The sequence below is a fragment of the Mixophyes fleayi genome, chromosome 1, assembly GCF_038048845.1.
Source record: "Mixophyes fleayi isolate aMixFle1 chromosome 1, aMixFle1.hap1, whole genome shotgun sequence".
In the NCBI taxonomy this organism is placed as follows: domain Eukaryota; kingdom Metazoa; phylum Chordata; class Amphibia; order Anura; family Limnodynastidae; genus Mixophyes; species Mixophyes fleayi.
Window position 1 is genome coordinate 326650699 of NC_134402.1, and position 25235 is coordinate 326675933.

At 40.6% G+C, this 25235-nt stretch overlaps 1 protein-coding gene and 1 pseudogene across 5 annotated transcripts in view; one reads left to right on the forward strand and one right to left on the reverse strand.

The window, feature by feature from the left end:
* The window catches only part of MYO18B (myosin XVIIIB), a 390269-nt gene that overhangs the window by 104281 nt on the left and 260753 nt on the right, over positions 1-25235 (forward strand). For all 5 annotated transcript variants that reach the window (XM_075214447.1, XM_075214450.1, XM_075214452.1 and 2 more), the window contains one exon: positions 2477-2621. In XM_075214447.1, the coding sequence (XP_075070548.1) occupies positions 2477-2621 (145 nt within the window). The remainder of the gene's footprint in view (positions 1-2476; positions 2622-25235) is intronic.
* On the reverse strand, positions 11472-19798 carry LOC142109256 (protein ELYS-like; annotated as a pseudogene).

Genomic DNA, 25235 nt, shown 5'->3' on the forward strand with positions numbered 1-25235 from the left:
TTAGATTCCTACTAATGATGACATTTTTTATAATTATAGTCTAAAACAGGGTTTCCTAAACTTGGTCTTCAGGACCGGTAACAGTGCAAGTTTTTCATATCTCTTTGTTTTAGCACAGGTGTACTCATTACTGACTGACACATTGTAACAGACGTACAGGTGGTATAATTATTTTCCTTGTCACCAGGAAACCTGCACTGTTAGGGGTCCTGAGGACTGGGATTGAGAAACACTGGTCTAAAACATATGCTCTGATGCTAAGTGGTACAAATTTATGTAATATATACATAATATGAATACAAAATGACCAAATATAAAATGTATTATTTTAGGTGGGTTTTAACGTCCGCTTGTACAGTGGGATGCTACAAGTGCCTGTACATATTGAATGTATTTATTTTACTTTATTAAAATACAGGTAACACATTGGCTTGATGGATAGCTGCTCATGCATGCATTATTTACTTTGTAATTTGGCTTGCACAGAAATGTTAAACATAAACTGAAATTGTCAGAGTCATAAACTCAGTGGCCTAGTTTACAATGCTACATATAACAGAGAGAGGTGGGTTTTATGGACTGGAAAAAGCACTATATTTTAAACAATCGCTAAAACATTAAACAGATTTCCCCTCTTGGCTGTATAAAAAAAACATCAATATCATAGTGTAAACAACATACTTTGATTTCTGTAAATTATTTTTTACTATTAAAAATATATGCATTTAAAATGGTAATGGTATAATTGTATCCTACATAGTGTAAAGCTTTGTGCACATCAGTCATTAGTTAATACTGTGTTATTCGATTTGTCTCTTGTTTGTGCCACATTTTATAATATTGCACAGTTTTACACCAGTTTAAATGTTCTGTTTGGCTTTGTAAACCCCATGATGTAATATGTAGAGGTAATGGCATATCAATTTATTAAATGTTGTGTTTATGAAAAGTAAATTCAGACCAACAGAGCATACATGCCATGGGCAAAACATGGGAAAACCTGGGCAAATGATAGACACCAATCATATTAAGAGCAAGAGTGTCCACACAGGCTAAACAAATAACAACCTGGTATAGTCAGGATCATGTATAAAAATGCTTTGTGACGTTGAAAGGTGGGTAATTATTAGTCAATGAAGCTCCTGCCAAAAGTGCCCTAAGACATCAACACTTGCTAATGTTTCATGAGTGTCTAAGATGATGTCAGCATGCAACTACAAGGCAAAACTTTATCAACATTGGACAGCATAAAGTATGTGATATCCAAATACTAATTTGACGTGTGAGGCAAAACATTTGAGCACATACAGATCAATTGACTGCAAATTTCAAAATGTGGCACTAGCAGCCAGTTTCAAACATCTTCATAGATCTCCACAGTCGGTTTGCAGTACATAAACCCTTTATCATATCTGGCAATCTGCTAGTTCAGTGGTGCAAAGACTGCAGTAAAGGGCCTAACGAGCAGTGGAGCATGGTGATATGCTCAGATTAATCATCCTTCCCATGTACATGACAAATGGATGAGTGCACTTGTAGCACCAACCTAAAGAGCTCTACAGCCCTGATTTCTTGTTTCTAGCAGTGAAGTGTTCTGGTGGTTCTGTATATTGTGGGTTGCTATTTTATGGCATGGTCTAGGTGCTGTCATTCCCTTAGAACTCAAGCCAAATTCTAATCGCTATCTAATGGTATTAACAGCTTCACCCCATGTTGCAGCATTGTAGGAGCATCTTTCAGGATTACAATGCCCCCACCCAGAGAATACATGTGGTTGATTAATAGTTTGCTGAGCATGATGCTAAGGCTGTCCATATGTGACTGGTCTTCTCGGCCACCAGATCTGAACCCAAATGTACATTTATTGAATATTCTGGAATGACACCTGAGCCAGCATTTTCCACCACCATCAACCAGGCATCAGTTGAGGGACTTTCTAGTGGAAGAATGTTGCTACATCCCTCCTGCACAATACCAGACTTTGGTAAAGTCAATGCCACAGCTCATACAGGCTGTACAGGTCACATGTGGTGGCCCAATTCTCTATTAAGTGACTCTCTATTGGTCTTTCAATTTTTTGCTCACTACCTGTAATTACCGTAAACATGATGCAATTAGGAAAATATATATGTTCCTCATATGGCCAATCAGCCAGGAGCTAAGTCTATGAGATGGAGTTAGAATTAGTCATTTCTGCAAAAATTCAAGACCAAGACAATTATTTTATTTTATTTATTATATTTTCAACAAGAGTTTGGGAGCAAGTGTTTAACTCATTATTCATTGTTTATATATCCCATGGTCTGTTATTATTCAGTTCTAGAATTATTTGTATTTCTGTGTTGTTACTTTATTTGATATAATCATTACTTAGAGTTAATGTGCCACAAAAGTAATAATAAAACCCCTCTTGGTTTTTTTTTTTATAGTTATTTTATAATTTGAGTTAATGTCCCTCTCCTGTTGTATTTCACAGCCTGAGGAGAAGCAGAAGGCAACTGCGGCATTTGTACAGCTCCAATCTGCCATGGAGGCTTTGGGATTCACGGTGAATGAGCAAAAGGCAATTTGGCATGTCCTAGCCGGCATCTATCACCTTGGAGCAGCAGGTGCATGTAGAGGTAAGGGACACAACGTATAGCCTGGATTCTTTTTCCTTTCCAGTTGAATGACCATAAACAAACACATTCAAAGAACTGACAAGCTTTTGTGACGATGGAACTAGTGCACACAAGTATTGGCTGGCAGAGCCTTTATTCTGCCAAACAATCTTCTGTCACCAAGATGTTTAGATTTTGGGTGCATTTCAGTTTTGTATCTAGTGATGTGGTAGTAAATGTGCTATTTTCTTGTACTAAGTGGCTCACTTTACTTAATATACTAATCCAGGTGTTACTTGGGGAGTTGACAGTAGAAGTGAACTTTGAAGTAAGGGGCTTGCTTCATATTTCAATGCGAAGTCCTTGCCATTTATTTTAAAATACTTTCAATATATGGAAACTTTGGGCAATGGCCATGCTGTGCGGTGTAGTTCATCCTCCAAAGTGGCCTTGATTGAAATTTGCTTAAGTATGTTGGCCTAATGCTTAATATCCTTACACCCCCAATGGTGATTTGAATCTGCTATAGTATGAAACAAATTTATAGGTAAAATTGTATCAGATGGAAACTTTCTATGTCATGCTTTCAAAGTGTCCCATCTAGCTTCTGTGCTAGTAATTTCAAGATTATTAGTTTACTATCTCCTTTATGAGTAGAGATCTGTGGAACATTAATGTGCTCCAACTTTTTAGAAAAAAATATTGTTTTCATCAGAGGAGCCTGAGTGTAAATCTATGTTAGAACAATAGGTGCAGAATCAAATTAGTCATGGAAAGTAACAAAAGTTGTATGTAGATGATACAATTTAATCACCAACTAATTCCATAACAGTTATAAACTTTTGAGAAGGCAACTTCTTCAGGTCTTTTTATCATTTGTAGCTTCCCATTATTAAATTGATCCAGCATCTATGCATTAAAAAGAATATAGAGTAATCACACACACTACACAAAGTCCATGCTTATCAGTAGTCATTGATATTACTTTTACCAGCCATTTTCAACTGCATCATAATTGTTAGACACACATATAATCAGAAGTAGGATTAATCCACAGCTTGAATTAAACCTGATATGAATCTTATGAGAACAAAGTTCAGTGCAGTTATGAGCCTATTTCTTAAATTCATATGGATTTACCAAGCTATTATGTATGTGATATTTATATAACATATAATTTACTTACTTTAATATTTGAGATCTTTTCCAAGTAAATGCGCATCACTATTATGACATTCTTTCAATGATAAATTTGATAGACCTCTAATATAACATGTAAAAAAAAATCAATGTATAATTGTATATGACAAATCCCTTTTCCTCTCTATTGTTGAAAATTGTGATCTGTAGCAATAATTCACCACTTAACATATGTTAATACTGCCTAATTATTATAAAATAGGACAATGTATACATGAGTGCGGAGTCATCATCACTTTCTAATGTGCCTAAATATTAGGAACTTGTCACAGAGTGTTGCCTACCTCTGCTTTCACAATGCACTGAATGTATTAACTTCACTGTTATGTGTTTATTGTTCTATGTCTAATTGCAGATTAAAAGTAACCCCTGTAAAATAGACCTAATATTGTTACATGGTTAGTAAGTTTGAAACAAATGCACAGATCCATTGAGGTCAACCTTTAATAAATTCTAATTATGTTAATCCATGTTAATGGCAAACCTTTATTACCAGTGTGGAAGTGTAAAAATGTATCCTTACAGGGGAGAAATATAAAACATGACTGTTGCACCTCCCTAGGCAGTTCCATGGCGTGCCATGAGGGTGCTGATAGGCAGAACATGAAAGAAGAAATCAGCACATGTTACTGAAAAGGGGAAGAGAAGCACTATAACTGATTTATATCTGTTCTTTTTGCATACGATGTGTATTTCCGTAATGCACAAAAAAACATATGCATATGTCCGTATGTAGATGCATCCTCCATCTCTGACTCCATACGCCTGTAGAAGCAGAACAGGTGATGAAAAGGGCGTCAAGCGTAGGCTGAGTACAAGAGACCTGGTCACAGACAAAAGCACAGCTGTCAGGAGACTTATCTCTTGCAAGTGCTGGAGGCCTGGTGCAAAGATACGCAACAGGGATGATGACTATCAGCAGTACTATCTAGCTGCTTCAGATTGGCTGATTGTATATTGACCCCTTCAAATGATAGATGGTCAGTGTGGGAAGTGGTAATCTATTGTATGAAATAATCAGACTGTGATACAAGAGAAAAAGGAGGTAATACAGGATATCACTTTCTACTGTGCATTAAACTTTATGGGTAAAAGAAAAGAGAAACCGCTTAAAATGCTTTGTGAATCTGTAATCAGAGTACTTCAAGTGTGAAACTACAAAATCAATAAAGCATCAAAAGAAAAACGAAGCAGAAAATGATATTGATGTTTTAACATATTAACATTTGTGCTCCATATAAGAAAGGTGACCTCAACATCAGCAATTACTGTAACCCACCAAGATCCCTGCTGTTCTAGATATATTGGCATCATCAGCAATAGGACACAATGCACGATCTGGCCTGCCAGGTAACTTCAAGGCATGCTCTAAGTTATGTAAGGTCCAGAGGAGATGTGCCTCACAGGGCGACTAACTCCTAGTACCTAAGAAAACCTACCACGATTTGCGTGGATGACTGGATCCTACCTCTGTTCCAAATCGGGGAGCTCTCCGTACACCCACTGGTATCGCCTAAGAAGAGAAACGGAGAGTTAACCCGAGCCTATCAGGAAAGAGCTGTCCGAGAACACGACAAAGAATGAGGACACTCTCAGTCCAAGCTCACTTGCCTCCTCCTTGCTTTGCTCTTGCCAAGGCGCGGGGGGCTACAGGCACTTGAGACCAGGACTGGTCCCGCCTCAAGTACCTGGCACACCTCCCGGTGAGGGCCTAACCGAAAGGGGAATCGAGCGTGATACTCACAGGGACACTCCCACTTCCGATACTGCTCTCCTGCACCTCCCCGACACCTGCAAATGACAAGAACACACAGCCTCCCTCTGCGCTAACGATGAGACTAAAGGTGTGTACCCACAAACGCTAAACTGACTGCAACAGCAACCCGACCCTAACAACACTCTAATGGTCGGCAACGCAACGAAGTCAAACAACTATGACTAACTAGGTGTGGTGCACTAACGGAACTGCTCACTACACACTACGGGGAACACCAGCCGGTGTTCATGGACTATACCGGAGGGCGGTTCCTAACCCCCTCACCCAGGTCGTACCAAAAAGCTGCCTTCTTGCTATGGGGTCACCCACGGATCCTAAGGACCGGCTGCACGAGGCCCGACTGAGGCTCACTGGAACAGCGCACTAACCTGCGTACAAACTGCCGCCCGGAACAGCCGATCGAACTGATCTGCCCGACTGCCTGCACCCAGATATCGAACACGTATCCCACTCCGGAACCGCCAGGTAACCTGCACGGAACTGAGGACTGGGACTCTCAACCTGAACCACGGGACACCCCCTGGAACTGCGTTGAGCTGTGCTGCACTGCCACTGACTCACTCAGTCACCCCCTCTGGAAACCAGTGCGACCCCAGGGACCTAAGGGACGGGAAAACTACGTGTGTTCTTCCCTGACTGTGTACGCTGGTAACTACACTTGACCCCACAGCACGGGTTAATACAGTAAAACACAGGAACAAGAGCCTACCTTTAATGGGGGCCTGACGTCTTGCCCCTGGACACAGTTATGTAGCACACCCCAAAATACCGTAATACAAACAATACTCGCCGCACAGACCGAATAAATACAGTATACAGTACTTTACACGCTACTCACCAGAGCACACCGCTGCTAGACAACCAGCCGGTTGCTACAGCACCCACAGGAGCCTCTGCTCTACTGTACCTTCTAACTCCATGTGCTCACCTCACACAGGACCGCGCCTACACTTACGAGGCTCTCACGCCTCTATCACACACCAGGGCCTTATGCCCTATTACACACAGAGCCTTGTGCTCTGTTTTATGGGCCTCAGGCCCCTCTCTAACTCAGGGCCCTGAGCCCACTAACTAGGGCCTTGTGCCCTTTATAACCTACGGGCTACCAGCCCCTACTCAGGCCCTGTGGCCTTCCTATGGCCTCTAGGCCACTACCTACCTAAGGGCCTTGTGCCCTGGTATCTGGGGCTCCGAGTCCCCCTGCCTAACTAACAGGGCCTTGTGCCCGTTAACAACTTTATGGCCTACTGGCCCACTACTTGATCGGGGCCTAGTGCCCAAGTCCCTGGGTCTTGTGCCCCTAATTTACTGCTCCACGGGCCTTGTGCCCGACCGTGGCCACGGGCCTAGTGCCCGACCTATCAGGTGTGCTGCGGGCGTGGGCCCGGGAGAGAGGTTGCCTGGCAAGGACCTTACCTGGTGCTGTCTTCGGGGAGCTTCTCCTGGACTCCTTCCCCTTCTGCCGCTGCTTCCACGCTCTGCCGCCGGCTTCTGATCTTGATCACGCCGGTCTTCAGGCAACAGAGGCGCTCTTAGCCCTGACAAGGGCTCTCTGCCGCCAGTGCTGGTCTCCGCTGTCTTCTTCTCTTCTGATCTCGCAGCTCTCCGCGACACGTCCTGCTGCTTCTCTCTCCGCCGGCGAAGTAAAGATGGCGGCGCGCGCGCCGACTTAAATAGTCGTGCCGCGCTAACGTCGTCACGTACCGTCGACGCCACGCCACGCAATGACATGGCGGGTCCGGATTGGCCCGCCGCCATTCTTCACTTTCAAATGGCCCGGGAGGTGAGCCCCGATTGGCTCACCGTCCCGGCTGAACCGAGGGGACCGCCGCCGCCCGCGGAACAACGACGGCCCCGGACAAGTAAGCCCTCCACAGTTACATCTGTGGTCTCTTTTAAAGATTGTAAATGGGAATGAACAACTGAATTCATTTAGAATAAACAAAAGTGAAGACTGAGCCCATTCTTTGCCCTTCTATGTCCCTAGTACTGGCAACTATATGTGACATTACAGCTATCAGTGCCATACACTGCACACTTACTCTGTACAGCACCCTCTTCTGGGATAACACTGAAACATTAGGGGCCTGATTCATCAAAGAACGCGTTGTGAGCGCAGCTCACGTTCAGTATTATACGCACGTATTTAGTCTTTGCGCTCGCCCAAATTCATCAAGGCATGAATCTCTAGATACGTGCCCTGTCCAGGGCTGCTCTGTTCAGCCTTACTACACAAGACACTGCAGGTACATATGTACCTGTCAGCTCCTGCAGAGCATTACAGCCGCCATTCGTAAACTCTGTTAAAAAAAATGTAAAAAACCATATGTGTGGGGTTCCCCCAGCCTAATAAAATTAACCCTTGTGCTGCCAGCCTAGTGCTGGCAATTGCAAAATCAAGGGGGAAAAAGCATTGCCTCCCCCCACCCGATTTTATGAAAACTAGCACTAGGAAAGCCAGCTGGGGCTGGTGGCACTATAGCATGGTAACCCGCAGCGTGGGGTCCCCCTGCCATAATAACAACCAGCCGTGTGGGGTCGTAATTATCGATGAGGAAAATTTTGACAAGAGGGAGTTAGACAGCAAAATTACAATGGCTATTACAGTGACATGTACTAAAAACTAAAATATAAATAAATCGCACTAGTTGTTTCAACCATTTTTTTTTGTGTGGACCCCACTCGCTAGGGAATCCACCCCCGTGCTGACCAGTCTGGGGCTAGTTGACATCATGGCAGGGGAACCTCATACTGCAAGTCCACCTGCTTTGGTGCCACCAGCTCTTTATCACCCCACACTCACCGCCCAGGAGTGTTGGAAGTGCACTAGTGTTTTTTTCAGCACGGCGCTGGTATCCCTGGTGGGGGAAATCCTGCCCTATGCTGAACAGCATGGGGCTGTTTGTCATTATGTCAGGGAGACTGAAAGCTGCGGGTTCCCCTGCTATAGTGCCGCCAACCCCGGCTGGCTTGTCTGCCAGCACTATGCTGGCTGCACAAGGGTTAATATATAGGAGGGGGAGACCCCTTTTTATTTTTTGTTAAATCTTTCTCTTAACACAATATAAAGCCGGCTGTGATGCCGCCAGACCTGCAAGTTGAAGTTAGCCTAGCCCAGAGCTGGTGCAAGAGATACAGCAGAAAAACAAGTTACTCTGTTGGCCGCAGAGCTGGAGACGGCCGTTGTTGCATGTGCTCGAGTTTGGCATGCCCCTACTGATTGGCTGCAGCAACACGCCCCTTCCCCAACCAGTTGACTCCCTGATGTATCAGGCTGTGGTATGTGTCCCTTGCGCTCTCCAGCACACGGAACAGGCTTGCAAATCGGCAGATACGTGTCTTGATGAATGAGGCCCTAAAGGTTTAAACATTATGCTCAGTCGGATGGATCTCAAGATGCGTCCAGCTCTAAAATTATAGCATTTGTGTCAGACATACAAGGGTGTATGTTTACACCTTACAATATCGTAGGGAGATTTGACTTGACAGTATCAGTAGTAAAAGCTAAAATATCTATAACTACCTTATCATCATTTCCCTATTTGTACACAATATAATAATGTAATGAAATGTGATATACACAAAAGATCATTTTGTCTGGACAGTTTTTATTAAATGTGAAAGTCTCACCCCTGCCACCTTTGCACCTATGCTGCCCTTGCACCCCATGACACTTTTTGCTTTTCCAGACATCTGGGCTTACTCCAGTGTGTCCTGGTTTTCCAAGGGCTAACCTTGCTTTTGCCACTGTGTTGACAAACGAACAGAATTAGTTGGAATTGGATACTACAATTTCACCTAAGCAGGGGGTGGCAAGTACAGAATGAGAGAACTTCATGTCACATGATTGTCCTGTTTGCTTCAAAATTATAGGGTTACTATGATTCTGAAATGAGCAATGTAACTGCAATATATTTTCACTTAATGGATGGCTGGGTAAATTGAACAAACTAAATGTGTCATATGGTGTTCATCAAGTGCTGTAGTGCTTAGGTTGTGCAGAACATTTCCGAATGCTTTCTCTGATGGGCCACAATTATGTGCTTTGCTTTGTAATCAAGTGCTGGCACCATCTATAGCAGAAACTTACAAGCTATTCCACGCTGTAATATACTTAGTAAATTACTGTAATTATATTCTACAAGTTATTTATTGTTTTCCTACTTGCAGTACACAATGAATCACATGACGTTTCTCAACCATAAGGAACAAAAATAGTGTAACTATTGATTACATAGACTTAATATTGATCTGAATTTTTTTTAATGTACTACTGAATAAGAACAATGCTAAAACAGCCTAGATAGCAATAATTCAGACTCCATATTGGAAATAATTGTAATGTAGCTCCTGAGAACAAAATAAGCTTCGTTCTTAACTGTTCCCAAAGACTGTAACCAATTTAATCTACAGTAATAGGATTAGTTTTCATCTAAAAGGAGTTAAATTATTCTAGCAATAGGGTCAGTGGGGGAACTGCACAATTCCATAAACCTGCAAGTGAAGATATCCATTCTAATTCTATTTATTACTCACAATCATGGCATCTATCTTATTTTATCTTTTCAATCAAATTATTTATGACTGAAACCAAAGATTTCCAGTAGGGGAATTAGCGACTCTATAAATATCTTGTGCTGAGCAGCACAGTTGTCAGTCGAATTATGCAAGAGTCCTACAGCCTTCAACCAACATTGTAACTAGAAATGACTAGAATCCATAAACATTTGAATATATCCCTGTAAGCCAGAATGATAGCAATTTGTTAGTTTGTGTTTTGGTGCTTAAAATGGTTAATAACACACATTAATTAAGCATACTTTTCCATATAATGGTAGATGCACCTTGGCGTCAGTGGCGGATCCAGGGGGGCGATCGGGGCAATCGCCCCCTGCTAGCAGGGGCTTGCTGCCGACAGCTGCACACTGTGCAGGTCCGCTCGGCAGTGACCGTGTGCTGCCCAGCTGCTCTGATTGTGTTTTAAACACAATCAGAGCAGCCGGGCAGCACACTGTCACTGCCGAGTGGACCTGCACATACTGTGCAGCCGCCGGCAGCCTTAGATGTCGGAAAGGGGGCGGGGCCTAAATCGCCCCAGGTATAGCAATTTCCTAGATCCGCCCCTGCTTGGTGTTGGGTCTCTAGATATCCCCTATCTGTGTGCATCTGTGTTTACCACGTTGTTACTGCACCATGGACAGACGTATCTATGGAGATTTATTCATCTCTATAGTAAACCATGATTTAGCAAAGTTGGTGCCTGGTCAACATCAGAAGGTACAAGTGCAACTACGGTCATTTACAGCTTGACTGTTAAATGTATTATATGCAACGCTCATCTCAAGTCCTTTCTTTCACAAGGACCCATAGCAGCTGCATGGGCCTCTCTGCCCATTATTTATTTATTAATAGGTGTTATATAGCGCCTGCATATTACGCAGCACTTTACAGAGAATATTTAATCATTCACATCAGTCCTTTGCCAAAGTAGAGCTTACAACCAGTATCCCTATGGATACATGCATTTTAAGCAGGGGAACATGCTCAGATCTGAATAGAAGAATAGTAGAATATCAATATCGCGTCCCTTTACTACAATTCAGTCTATGATCTATGCAAAAAAGTGTTCGAGGAGTTAGATTATTAGTTTACCTATGGGCACACACCCTGAATCAAAAAGTTGAATACTGCAGACACTGATGAAATGGAGATGGTAACACAGATGGCAAGTCTACTTTCTACACAGTGTCCAACCCGACAATTGCCTTGTCTATATCCTTCTCTGCCACTCTTCTGTGTTTCCTTTTCTTCCATAGATCTGGTGCCAAAAGCCCCTCATTTGGTAGGCACTAACATCACATTTCTTGTCCTGGCACATAGAACATGCCATAACTCTAGTTTTCAGCACCCAAGGTTTCTACCCTGTCAATCAAATCCCCGCTTATCCCTCCTTCCGAGTCTGAGGGATGTAAAAGTAAATTTAGCATTTAGGTAATCTAGAGTACCTTTAGTCATACACACATCAGACATAATTCAACATTCAATCAACTTAGAATAGCAAAGCATTTCACAATCGTAGCTAAGTCCCCCATGTGGCCTCATATATTTGCATGGTGTTTGCCAAAGGCAAGTAACACCTAATAAACTCTATCAATCAATCTTTCTATCCATATGTACTCAATAAACATACCACTTTCATCACCAGGGGGTAAATGTATCAATCTGCGGGTTCTTCAACACCCGCGTGTTCAGCCTCTTCCGCGATAAAATTTCAAGCGGTGCTGCCTTGTAAAGGGAAGTTAACCCTTTACAATGCAGCGCCGCTTGAAATTTAATCAAGAAAGAGGCTGAACACGCGGGTGTTGAAGAGCCCGCAGATTGATACATTTACCCCCAGGACTTCACTTGGTTTGAAAGTATTCAACAGTATGTTAAACAAAATCAATTAAAGCAAGACACATATAATAAGAGAAATCTGAGGATTACATCCCTTCATCTGATCTCTGTGTTTCCTACCCACTGTCATATAATACTGTGGTGCAGAGAGGCATAATAATTGGGCAGGTAGGAGAGCTGGAGCTGATTTTGACTCTGAAATTAGACATTTGAGTCCCTTTTCTAACTGGAGAGCAAATGCCAAATGAAGTGTCCTGAGCAGCTTCTGACGGAGCAGAGAGAGAGGAGTCGGAAGGAGGCACTTCAAAGAGAGTCAAAAGGAAAAGCAGGAAGAGATGTCTATCAAATCCTAAAAGGTTCTGTGCTTTCAAAGGGTTTCCTCTGAGACTTGTTTCCTATATTGCTTTGATACATTTTTTATCCACATTTTCTTTCATTTAATTTCTCTCTTTGGCACAAGGAAGGGGGATCGATAGCGGAGCAGGGGATGGCGAGGTCCATGTTAATACACACTCTTTTCAAGCTCCTGCTGCTACAGGAGAGTGCAATACATTATTTTCTGTAATTGCTCTAACTATCCTAAGGATGGTAGCATCTGCAAGAGCCAGGCATACTTGATTGATGGAATTTTTAAAACTCTTTTTCCAAGTGATTTTCTCTGCATGTATCATATTTCTCTGCATTAATGTTTTTTTAAGCAATAAATCTAATTATAGCCCTGCCAGAACATACCCACAAAGGTTTACACAAAGAAACACCGTTTCTAAATAATTCAGGCTTTTACTTTTATAAAGTATTTTTAAGGGGAAAAAAAAATCTGAAAAGTGACTAGGTTTGCCTGACACCTTCTATAATTTAATGTCATGGATAGTATGATACTTCTGAGCCCAATTATGCATCAAATATCTAGTATTCTCTCTTTAAAAGAATAGGCCAATGTTGGAGCATTACAGGTGCCTGGAATCCTCTATATAAAATGCTGTTTAAAATATGCACTGGTTCCTCTGTGTGTGTGTGTACATTTCCTGAGCAGTATCTATATGTAAAAACAACTGTAAAGTATATCCTTCTATTTAGTCAGAAGTTAGGTCATAATATATTTGGAGTTGGAGTGATATATATGTATATATGACCTATATATATTACTCATGTAATGTAAAGTAAAATATATCCTTTTGTTGAGAAGTGGTGTCATTTGTGTCGCATGACTTATTTTGAAAGTGTTCCATAATAAATTGCTTTCTGACAGTGGAGGGAAAAGACACTGGGGCAAGAAGTTTTGTTTCAAGCTGAAACTTGTATGGCGTTTTAATATAAGTACATTTTACTTTTTTGTTATATGTGTTGTGCGTAGAATTTGTTAAGTGTTTATATGTATAGAATATAAATATTTTTGTAACAGGCAAAGTGGAACCCCTCTTTTGAAAATCCTGCACATTCACTTGCTCAGTTTAGAGACCTCATGTCCATCTTGATATATATCTTCAGCCACACAGTAGATCAGGATATATAGGCATGCCTAATTAATATCAGAGTTTCCATTATAAGTGATATTCATATATTGAATGGCACACGAGTGCCAAGGCAATTATATGCTTAGAACCTGGCCTGCTAGGAATTGTTATACGCTATGTAGCCAAAATTATTTTTATCCGTAAATGGTAGGTTCAGCCTTAACTGGATTCAACCACTTGTGGGACACAACTTGCATTACATCTGAAATAGGTATATTTAATTCCTATGGACAATGTTCATGCTATATGCTGAATGGTTTTGGAGGATTATTTTTTTGCAGTCATGGTCAGTGTAGAATTAAAAATGAATGCTGTATGTAATCTTCCAAAATGACCAATGATCCCTTTTGCAGATCTGTATAGACAGTTATTAAATACAGCTCAGTATTATTCTACCAGGAAAAGCAAACAAATCACTGTATGTATGCAGCCTAAGTTTTGGGCCTGTCCTCATTGCATAAAACAAGAAAACCTCAAAAGTGTGATCACTATAGTAACCACACTGTCTGATGAGCAAAGTGAATCTGAAATTTTGAGGTGAATTGAATTTTGTGGCAGAACAGACTGTTTCACAGATGTGCAGCATTTTGACTGTACAATTTTCGAGTTCAGCTTTTGCTTCTCTATATTGTGGAGTTGTAATTTATACTATATTTGTAAATTGTGCATTATTCATTTTGCAGAATATATAGTCTATAAATAGAGCTGGAAGGATTTCGGTATTAATTCATTATGTTCTGAGATGGTGTATAATAATGAATAAGTCCAGAGAGTTATAGGAAGACTTTGGGTGTATCAAAAATGATAAGGAGAATTCTGCACAAAACTTAAGTCAACTTGACTTAACTTCTCACTGGAGAAATGTTCAACATTCCACAGACAGATGCAGTTATGAATATTTCATCTCCAGTCTATACCCACTAACATTTGGTTGGGCCAGCGTTCGGTACAAATTGCCAATCGGTATAGTCAGTGTCAGCTCCAATGAAGTTTTGGTCACTGTCTACTGAGTGCAGTTGAAAAGCTGATGCAAAATACGGGATGGGTGCCACAACAATATTGTAGTATAAATAAATACCCCTAGGATTTCTGTACAAAAAAATAAAGTAATTAAATAAGTAGTTATGAATCAAATGGCAAACCTGATGTATAGGTAGTTTTTTTACATGGTATTGTTGTTAATTATTTTTATTTCACATGACGTTAGAGATAGATATTTTATAAATGTATTAAAATTTGATACAAAATAGAATAAAATGTTAACATAGAATGGTGTGGAATTATCTGGAAAGAAAATTCCACATCATCTAATTTTAAGTTTCATTTCATACATTTACAATATTATTTATAAATTATTCTCCCAACAAGCTTTTTTTAATATTCCATACAGTTTAATTTATTTTATAAACCACATTGTACAATAAAAGTTAAAAAAAAAAAAAAAAAAAAAAAAGCTCAAGGAAAAATCTTCTGATCTTCCGAGTGTGACTGGTTTTGATGTTACTATTCTTCTTTTTGTTTTCTTTAATGAATTTATTTGATCAGCTTTTGATGCTGTTGATGACCGCTTTACACTTTCTGAATCGACAGTTGGGCTTTCCGTAGGCAATAGAAGCTGAATTTTTACAGGAGGTGGTGACCATTCCACCTTATCTGCTTCTTTGTCCTGTTCGTTTGCTTTGTGTTTTGGAAGTCTGCCTCATTGTCGGTTTACTACTCTTTGTCAGTGTCTCCCTCATGGGATATCTGAATTTGCTTCCTTTTCCTTCAGTGTTACATAAATAGCCATTCTAGTTGTTCTTTTCCTCAATGAGGGTGGAGAGAAGACACATTGAGAGAGAGACTAGTGGCTGTAATTCCACTGGAGGGGGCTATTTGTTCAGCTTTTGCATTCTTTCTACGTTTCGGCGTAAGGGAGAAGTCAAATGGAACAGCAGAAGTATCCAGAAATGAAGATTTATTACTATATCTAAAACAGGTGCTTCTCTTTTGCTCCTCAGTCGCAACACTCAGGGCTGCCAAGAGGAATTCAGGGCCTCGGTATAACAACTTCATGGGGCCCCCCTTATAGTTAAACATGGTAAAAAATTTATGAATAGTGGGTGTGGTCCTACAATTGGGGCGTGGCTATGCATCATTGGGGCATGGCTAGGAGGTCAAAATCGCTAGGCCCTGAATTCACCGGAGTGTGATATATGTTCAAGCACTCCTGACTTTCAGGACATCTAGCACCACAGTGTAGTATAGAAAGAATGCAGTGTGTACAGAAAGAGTCGGTGGTAATCGTTTTCACGATCATGACAAATCCGACAGTGGACTCCAGCACTTCAGTTTCATAATAGTGCCGGAGTCCTGTGTCTTTGGAATCCCTTTCTGTCAGCATGGCGGTTCCATTGGAAAGCTGCAGATTCGGTGTTCAGATAAGTCTGTTTAAATTGCATTTGTTGTTTTACAAATCATTTCTTTTGTAGGACTGAAGACTATCGGATTTGTCAGGATCGTGAAAATGTACCCAACCCAGAAAGAGTGTTCATTCTTGGCCTGCACCTTACATTGGGCAGAACACTCATCAAAAGTTGGCATTGTCCCACTAGAATCACAAAATTTCACAGACTCTCCTGCTCTCTCCTACCTGTTCTTGTCACTTTCACCACCTGTGGCTGCTGGTTTCTTTAGTTGCGCTTGTCTGGATCCTGGAATGTTGAGGGCCCTATTTGTAAAAAAATGGATGCATTTAGAAAATTCCAAACAGCCCCAGCGTTAAATCAATATCACTCACGTTTAATAATTAGGCCTTCCTCCAGCTCCAACATTAAAATAATAATAATTCCATTTAATAAATAAACCTATTTCTCTCCCTACAAACAGCCCCAGCATTATATTAATAGTATTTACATTTCATAAATATACCTATTTCCTGCAGCCATCACTGCCATTAAATAATTCATAGTCACATTTAGTAAAAATACCTCATTTTGCCCAAACTTACCCCCACATTCAATAGCCCCCAAACCACCCCATCTTAAATTAATAGTCCCCACTATTACATTGCCCCACCATTACCCCACAAACAAAATAGCACCCATTAATTAGCCGCCACCTACCTCACACACTACATTGTCAAAAGCTCCCTGTACCATCACACACATTACTGTGCCCCTTCATCATCACGCTGTCCCCCCTTATCATCACACTGCGCCCTCCATGCTGCTTTTCCCTCCCTTTACCTGGCCCCCCTTCATCACACCGTGCCATGCTGCTTTTGTTTCCCTCTTCTCCTGGCACCCCTTAATCACCCTGTGCTTTTCTCTCTCCTCCCCTCTTCTTCATCACCACACTGTGCCTTTCTCTCTCCCCCCTCTTCTTCATCACCACACATTGCCTTTCTCTCTCTCTCCTCCTCTCTTCTTCATCACTACACTGTGCCTTTCTCTCTCCCCCCTCTTCTATATCCCCACACATTGCCTTTCTCTCTCTCCCCCCCTCTTCTTCATCACCACACTTGCCTTTCTCTCTCTCTCCCCTCTTCTTCATCACCACACTTGCCTTTCTCTCTCTCCACCTTCTTCTTGATCACCACACTGTGCCGTTCTCTCCCCCCTTCACACCCGACATTCAGTGCAAACAGAGGAGGGAAGCCGCCGGCGCGCAGTCCTCCCCCAGCGCAAAAAAAGGAAAAAGATTAAAAAAAATAAATAATAATTAAAAGAAAAAACAAAAACCCGTCGGCAGTGAGGGCCTGGGCCATGCCACCTGGCATGCCCGGGCCTGGGTAATTATTACCCTCCCCCCCCTCTCGCTGGCCCTGGCAGCACTATGCACTATGCCTTGGGTCTCTGTTAGCTGCAAATCTTCTTCCACAATGTCCTCTGATAGAGCAGGAAGAGCACTTTTTCTGCTTACCCTGACCATTGTATTAGGTTTGTTTGTCAAGCTTCTGGTGGCTGTAGGCTGTAGTGTCTACAGCTTGATTTCTAAAAATATGTTTTTCAGAAACTTCTGTGGATTCCCCCGCGTCAAGTTTAATGAAGTTAGACCTTTTCACCCTTCTTCTAGGTGTGCCTATCACTTGCTCTTGTGCATTCACATTTTCCATTGTCTCAGCACTTTTAAGGTCAATCTGGTTTTCTGATTTGATCCTTGACTATCTTAGAGAGACCATCTCAGGAGAAGCAGGTGGGCTGGAGTCATGTTTGTTAGAAGATTGAGTGGCATTAAGCTCAAAATGCTTGACCAACTAATTTATAGCATGTTTTTTGGTAGGAGACAGAGGCACGGCAACCTTTAGTTCACCAAGGTCTTCCTCTCTTTTTTGATCTAATGCAATTGCTTTTTCTCTACGTGTTCTAGCCGGAGATGATGGCATCATCTTTGTTGTCACTTCTTCTACAACTGGTATTTCCACTTCTATGGATTGAAGTTTTCTGACAGAGAACTTTTTTGTCCTTCTGGAAATCCTTGTGGTTAGCTGTTCCCCTTGTATGGTGGACATATTTATGGCTAGAATCTGTATATTTCCTTTGGCTTTTCTGCCACTTCTACTTGGAGTTGTTGGGATTTGAACTTCATCTGAATTATCTTGTAAAAGACCACAGCAACAAAATCAGAGGCGAATAGAGTTAACAGACTGGTCACAGTCTGTTTGTTGATTAGATCTATTAGTCCTCGTTCAGTGAGCTTCTGGGCTTCTGTTAAAAAACAATTCAATACAATATTCGGGTTACTGAGGCGCAGTGTTGTAGAAACTGCAGTGTTTGTGGATCAATAAAGTTACGTGATCCATCAAACATAGATATACCCAGATTATTAAAATCTTTTTTTGTATGAACCACTTTGTTCCATGTCAATTCAAGAACAAAACACAGGTTATCAGCTGATCCTGGTAGCTCTTCTGTAGTCCACTCCTTGGTGCAACTTGTCAAAAGGCTAATGGAACTTGTTTCATCAGCAGTTGACAACACAACATGTAACTGTTCCTCTTGACTCAAGCTTGAGGGCTAAATATCAGCAAGTCTTGGTGAGAGCAGACCTAATATGAAACATCTGTTATAGCCATCATGAATGGTTTCATTTAATAATGATTCTGAATTCTTTAAAAAGTTCAGTCTCTTTTTGAAAGCCATTACAAGTGATGTGAATGATTCCTCTGCTGAGACTACATTCGCAAACTAGAATTTCAAATATATTATCTTCAGTCATGTTCACCAAAGCTATACAAAAGTATACAAAATAGAGCAGTTTTAAAGAAACTGACCAGGTCTTAAGGAATCTGGCATCTGGGCTTGATACCAACGGTTTATATCAAACACTTCCATATAATTTGAAGGCTTAGCATGTCCATAAGTATTCACTTGCCAGGTGAAAATTGATACGCTGGTATCAGGTGATCTGACTTCATGGAGTCCATCTTCTCTTTTGCTATGAGCATGACATTTCTCTAGGGTCTGCCAGGCCAGCAACTTGGTACTGTATGTTTTTCCAATCAAACACAGAACATTAGCTGCAAGATCCAGGCTGTGTCTTTGCTCACAATATTGCAGGTTCTCATAGATAGTTTATCCTGATGGTGAGCATTTTTTGTCACCAAAGGCCATCTATAGCATATGCAAGCTTACATCTTGACCACTTTGACTGGTTTTAACTGCCCAAAGGTAGCAGCAATTTTGAGAGTCATTCTCTGGTTCTTGAAAAGTAACAGCAAACATAAGAACTCTAACTCCTTCAACCTGAACATGGTATTCTCACCTTAATGTTTTCATGTTCCAGAGGGAGAGATATCCATCGCCAAAGCCCACAGCCAGCTGGTCAGTTCGACTTATATAGCAGAGTGCTGATACTGTGGTCCCAGACAGTGCTAATAACTGAAGACACAAATGTTGGCACTCTCTATTTGCGACTTCCCTGAGTTTGGACACTTCAGCTGGTATCCCACTAATCACTTCAAGATCTGATGCATCCAGTTCACCCTGATTGCTTGATACGTCATCTAAACCCAAGTCAATAGGAAGAACATGGCCAACATCTGTAACCACCACTGCAACACCAAAGAACCACCTCAAACTCTGGTGTAAGTGCTGAGTGTGAGCACTCGCCCCTCCATGATTTACTATAGGCTCAACAGCTGTTACCGATTCTGAAGCCACAAATACCCGTCCAGATCTCCCAGAAGCAAACTTAGCACCTTAGACAGAATCTAAGTTTATTTTATCCTCATAAAAAGCTTTTACTGTTGCCTGAGGAAACCACAGTAAAGTATTGGTTACTTCATACTTACCAACTTTTGCATCCAGCTGTCTGGGAGGGGGCTCCATCTTGGGTGTGTGGCCAAGTGAATCACACCATTAGGCCATGCCCCCTGCCAATCTTTGCCCATTTCAGCCTATCGGAGGCTGGGGGCGGGCCATGAAGACACATTTAGCCCCACCCACTTCACAAAAGAGGTGAGCTGGACCAGAGAGGTTGCCCTGCTCTCCCGGGAGTCCGGGAGAACTCCCACAAATTCGGGAGAGTAGGCAACTATGGGTTACTTCGGCAGCTAAATTTGCATGTTTCTGCCTGGGTGCACTGGGTGCCTGGCCATTTCCTAGCACAAGACACCTCTTTTCACATCTACACAGAACAGGGATTCCCCACATGGTGCTAGGGATATAGGGCATAATGTGCTCCGCTTGACCAAGATGATACTCGGAACTAATGGACAAAGCGTCCGGTAAAAATGTTCAGGAGCTAAGTTAGTTCAGTTGTGCAACCTCTCAGGTAGCAGTTGCAGACAGCTTTTTAAGGGCAATAGACTTCTTCTCATATGCCCGTTACACAGATGGAAACATCACAGCAACCATCTCTAAATCCCTAACGCCTCATCTTCCAGTTCCACTGTTCTGTTGTGACATCACAAACGGGTTGTAACTAGGGAAACGCATCCTGCACTGATACATGATTGCCTAATCTGTGCTTATAGGCATTCTGAAGGCAAGTGAGACAGCCGGCATGCTATTTTTTTGTCATTTAGAAAATACTAATTCATTTTAACTCCTTCATGGTAGTCCATAATGATTTATAGTGACTACAGTTGTACAGACCTAGGCTAGATGATTTATCATTGTGGTTAATATCAGCCAAGAATAATTTTTTACATAACTATATAAACGCATATTTCCCTCTATTTTTGGTCTATTAAAACACATTACATCATTATGGCTCTAAAAATGCATGTATTGTTACCTTTGAAAAATGAAGTCACAATTTAATATTTTAATTTACTTTCATAAATTATTTCCTTATATTCACAAACGTTTGCACAATAAGGTCAGCCCTTTTGTATTGTTGAACAATGTTACTAATGATTAAGTAGAGTACATTTTTCCCATTATTCTCTTTGCTCTTTCCACCACTGTCTCAGACATGTCACTAATATTCAGTTCAGATATTGAAGTAGAACAGCACAGGGTCAAACAGTCAGTTCTGAATGTGCTATGCTTGCAGATAGCCATGTGACAGCTAGTGAAATCAATCATTCCTGGTTCAACTGGTAATAACCCCAAACTCACAAGAAGACAGTTGGTGCTTTAAAGTGGAAATTTCTCTTCAGGTTACTAATGTCTGCCCTAGAATCAGCTACATGTACTTTGAGCTCTGAAAAAAACCTAATTATTATTAGTTGTAGGATTTGTAACACACCACACCAAACACACATTAACACTGTACTACTGTGAAAGCAGTGTAAAAAATAATTTTGTGCATATAAGCTGAAACATACACAGAATGTATAATTTATTATATTGTGTCACATATCTATCCAGCCACTTGATAAGGATCTTAGGGGCATAAGCAATTAGGATTCGCAGCCGCGATTACGTGCAGCTGTGCCTATAAAGTGCCATTACGGTACAGCAACATCACAGATTTCTGTGCGCAGCCCTGTGGGGTGTGCGCAGAAATCCGCGATGTTGCGGTATCGGGACCCGTGCAGCCTGCGTGCGTAATCACGGCCGCAAATCCTAATTGAATATGCCCCTTAATGTTTTAGTGATATTTTTAGTTAAACCACTTTTAGGGAATAACTTTTCTTTACAAAATATTCCCTCCACCCCTAGTTACTATTCCTACCTCTGTCTGAATACTGAGGGTTTTAAGACAATCAAGTAATTTGTTATCTTCATTACCACTATTCACAGTAATCCAGACTCAGAAATTGTATGCTATCATCCAGACTCGGACTAGCACTGTAGATGCTGGATGCATGCACACAAACTGATTGAATTTGCCAATTTAGTAGTTTCTGAAGAAACGTCACCCATTACACATTGTGTGGGTCTATTGTAAACAATCAAAATCTAATGATATTGGATACAATTGGATTGGATTTGAGCCAGCACGGTAGAAAACCATATTATCCAATGATCTATTTTGGTTTCTGTGTGAAATCGTTACCAACCCTAGAATGATAGCATCATAGAATGGGTGAGCAGTCAGCTTTGGTTCAAATACAGTTTGTGGTATGTTATTTTTTACCTTGATTATAAATTATTACTCTGTACAAAAGAGTATACAACCAAAGTCACCCTGCAGGGCACATACCAAATAACACTAGGTCCTCAGTGTTCACCAAAACAAGCAGTCCAGCACAACTATAAAGAATATAAACAGGTAATGCTATAATAGAAAAATTCCATTACACAGTCATGCTCAATAATTGTTTCAGTATCTATAACTTTCTTCAGGGAAAATTTAGGTAAAAAAACCCAAAAACATACAACTAACTGGATTTGAACAAAAGTTGACTGCACACCTATTCTATAATGCTATCATTCTTGGGTTGGGCATGACTTTATAACATTATTTTTCCATTTATCCATTAAATGTTTACTTCTTCTATACTTGAGCTGGTATGTTCATTTTGTTGAGGATTTATCTCATACATGCCTACTCTCCCCGAATGTCCAGGAGGCTCCCAAATTCCCAGGTAGGTCTCCCAGACTCACGAGAGAGCAGGCAAATTCCACATTTTTATTTAAGTCTATAAACACTTTAAGACAAAATATGTTGCTTGTAATACATTAGGTACTTAAACTAGTTTTCCTAAATATTTAACTATTCTATCTCTTCAAATACTATTACAAATTCAGAGTTCCATAAAACTTTTATAGAAGGAAATAGTTAAATATTTCAGTTTGTGCAGTGAATTAAATATTGGCGGATGTTTAGAGCGGACAGTGGGTTTAACTTGTGGTTTTAAATGAACACAGCGTTGGAGCTCATTGATACTGGCAGCGAATCTCCGACAGGCAGATGCTGTTTAGTATTACACAAGGTACTCACTTTATCCTCTGTAGAAGTCACTGCATGAACTTTCTTTCCTGCCATTTTTTGTTGCCCCTCAGATTTAGTGACCTTTGAATAATTGATGTGGAAATTACATTTTCTTTTCATTATTACCAAATGTTGGCAGCCCAGATAATGTAGTAAGCTCCAGAATTACGTGACTCTGAAAAATATGAGCTTGGATACATTAATAATTACAGCCAGAGAGGAACTGGTTGTGTAGCCGAGATATCACAGTAGTGTCTGTGGCATACATCAAGTAACAGATATATATTACAAGAGGTATAATAAGTCTTTCTAACAGATATATAGCGATGTCAAAAGCATAGCCAGTATTGTACACATCACTCAAATACCCAAGTATAATTACTTGCATACATTTACAGTATAATATCAAAAAAACACGGGGTAACTGACTATTTTTTATGGGATTTTAATTGTTTCATAAGGACTTAGTTAAACTTGAAGAGTGAAAAGTGTTTTCGGAACTGTCTTAAAAAAGTGCTGGTGAATATTTCATAGTCTTCTTCGTCTATATTACTTTATGTTCTACCATGTCTCACTGTATACATGAGTATTTATTTAATGGTGATTTTTTTTTTTTATGAAACCCCACAAAGTGCTCTTAACATGGAGACAGTAGACATGTGATAGATAAGTAAGCAGACTTCTATTTAATGTTAGTAAAACATTTAAAGTGTGGAAAAGAATGAGTTTATAATTAAAAGTACATCAGAGCACTGTGTCTCTTGGGGTGTAAAGTGCACATGGTTTGGGGACAAGATGTGCTCAGCTACAAGCCACAGTCTCTGGTTTACTTTCAATATGTCTCTGAGTGTCTGAATCTTTAAGCAATTTCAGCTGTTATATTTTTTTTTGCTATAATTAAATCAGTACATTGTGTTGCATGTCCTATCCCATTGGTGAGCAACAAGTGGCTCTTGCAGTAGCTTCATGTGGCCCTCCTTACCAGAGGGATTTCCCTTAATTTCCTCTTCATTGTGATTTCAGACTGGAAAATTAATTTATGATTGCGTGTTGATAGCTTCCTACCTTTTGACTAGACAGTTTTAGTTCACCTGCAGTTTGGCTGTGTTAATGCTTCATGCTTTTGCTCTGATATTATTGGGGCTCTTGTAGAGTTCGACTTAAGTCTGTTTTTACATAAAATACACTCTTCTGTATAAAAATGTACGCATACATCCCTGTGCAGAATCAGATGCATCTACCAGTTGCGAATCTTTGCACTTAGTGAGGAACGGGGAGAGGAAAGGGTGTACAATATAGGCCAAGTCCAGTGAGAGCATGTTCATTTCGTTGTGGCACATTCAGAAGGGAAAACAACCAAAGATATGCCAATCTGGAGGTGTGCTTCACCAATGGTTCAAGATACGTGATGACAATGAATGTCATCAGCACAGATCCTGCTAGTATTATAAAAAAAAAAGCTAAATGAATATATTTTTTTAAAAATAAAAAAGGTGCCCCCCCAAAGTGTTCTCTCACCAGCACTAATAGAACTCATAGAACTACAAAGCTCATAGAGCTACAAGCGCAGTAGACCCTGGCATCCAGGGCCCACTTGGTTCATTATTTTATGGAGCAATGAAGATGCTCCTAACAAATCAGAGCAGCTTTCTCATGCTCTGACCAAACACCAGACCAGCCTGGTGTAGTCTAGTGCTAGTAGTGACTTTTTTTTGAAAGGACCCCATGCTAATCATTCCCCGATATAGACTGGGGTTTTGGCAGCAATGAGTGTTAGTGATGAGAGCCGGTAGTTTAGTGGTCAAAACATCCACATTTACTATGGGTGGGTTGAGGCTGCAATTTAAAATGGATGGCGATGTGTGGCGGATTGAAAAAGCTAAACCACCGGTGGATCAAAAAGACAGGACAGGACAGTTTTAATACCTGCTTCTGAATGGCTTGATAGCTCAAACATGCTGTTTGAGCTATTTTGCCATTCAGAACATAAGAGAAAGCACTATTGACATTTTAATTATTTGGGTAATCATTATTTTTTGATTAAGGGGCAAAATTAATTTAATATAAACTTACTTTTCCCCCCCATTATATTAAGGGGACAATATTATTTAATTATTAGATTATTCAGGCAGTATGCAATGCCAAATTGTGCAACATAAATAATTATATCCACTATTAACAATCAGTTAATACTACAATATATTCACCTTTCCCCATAATATAATGGATTAATAGTGTCCCCTTAAAAAATAAAAGTAAAAAAATTATATTAAATAAATTAAATTAATTTTGCCCCTTAATAAATAAATAATGATTGCCCAAATAATTTAAATGTCAGTGATTCTTTCTCTTATGTTCTGAAGGAGAAAGCATGCAATTTGAGCAATCTCGCCACTCACAACCACCCCTTTTATGTTGGCCATTTGGATGACTGTTTTG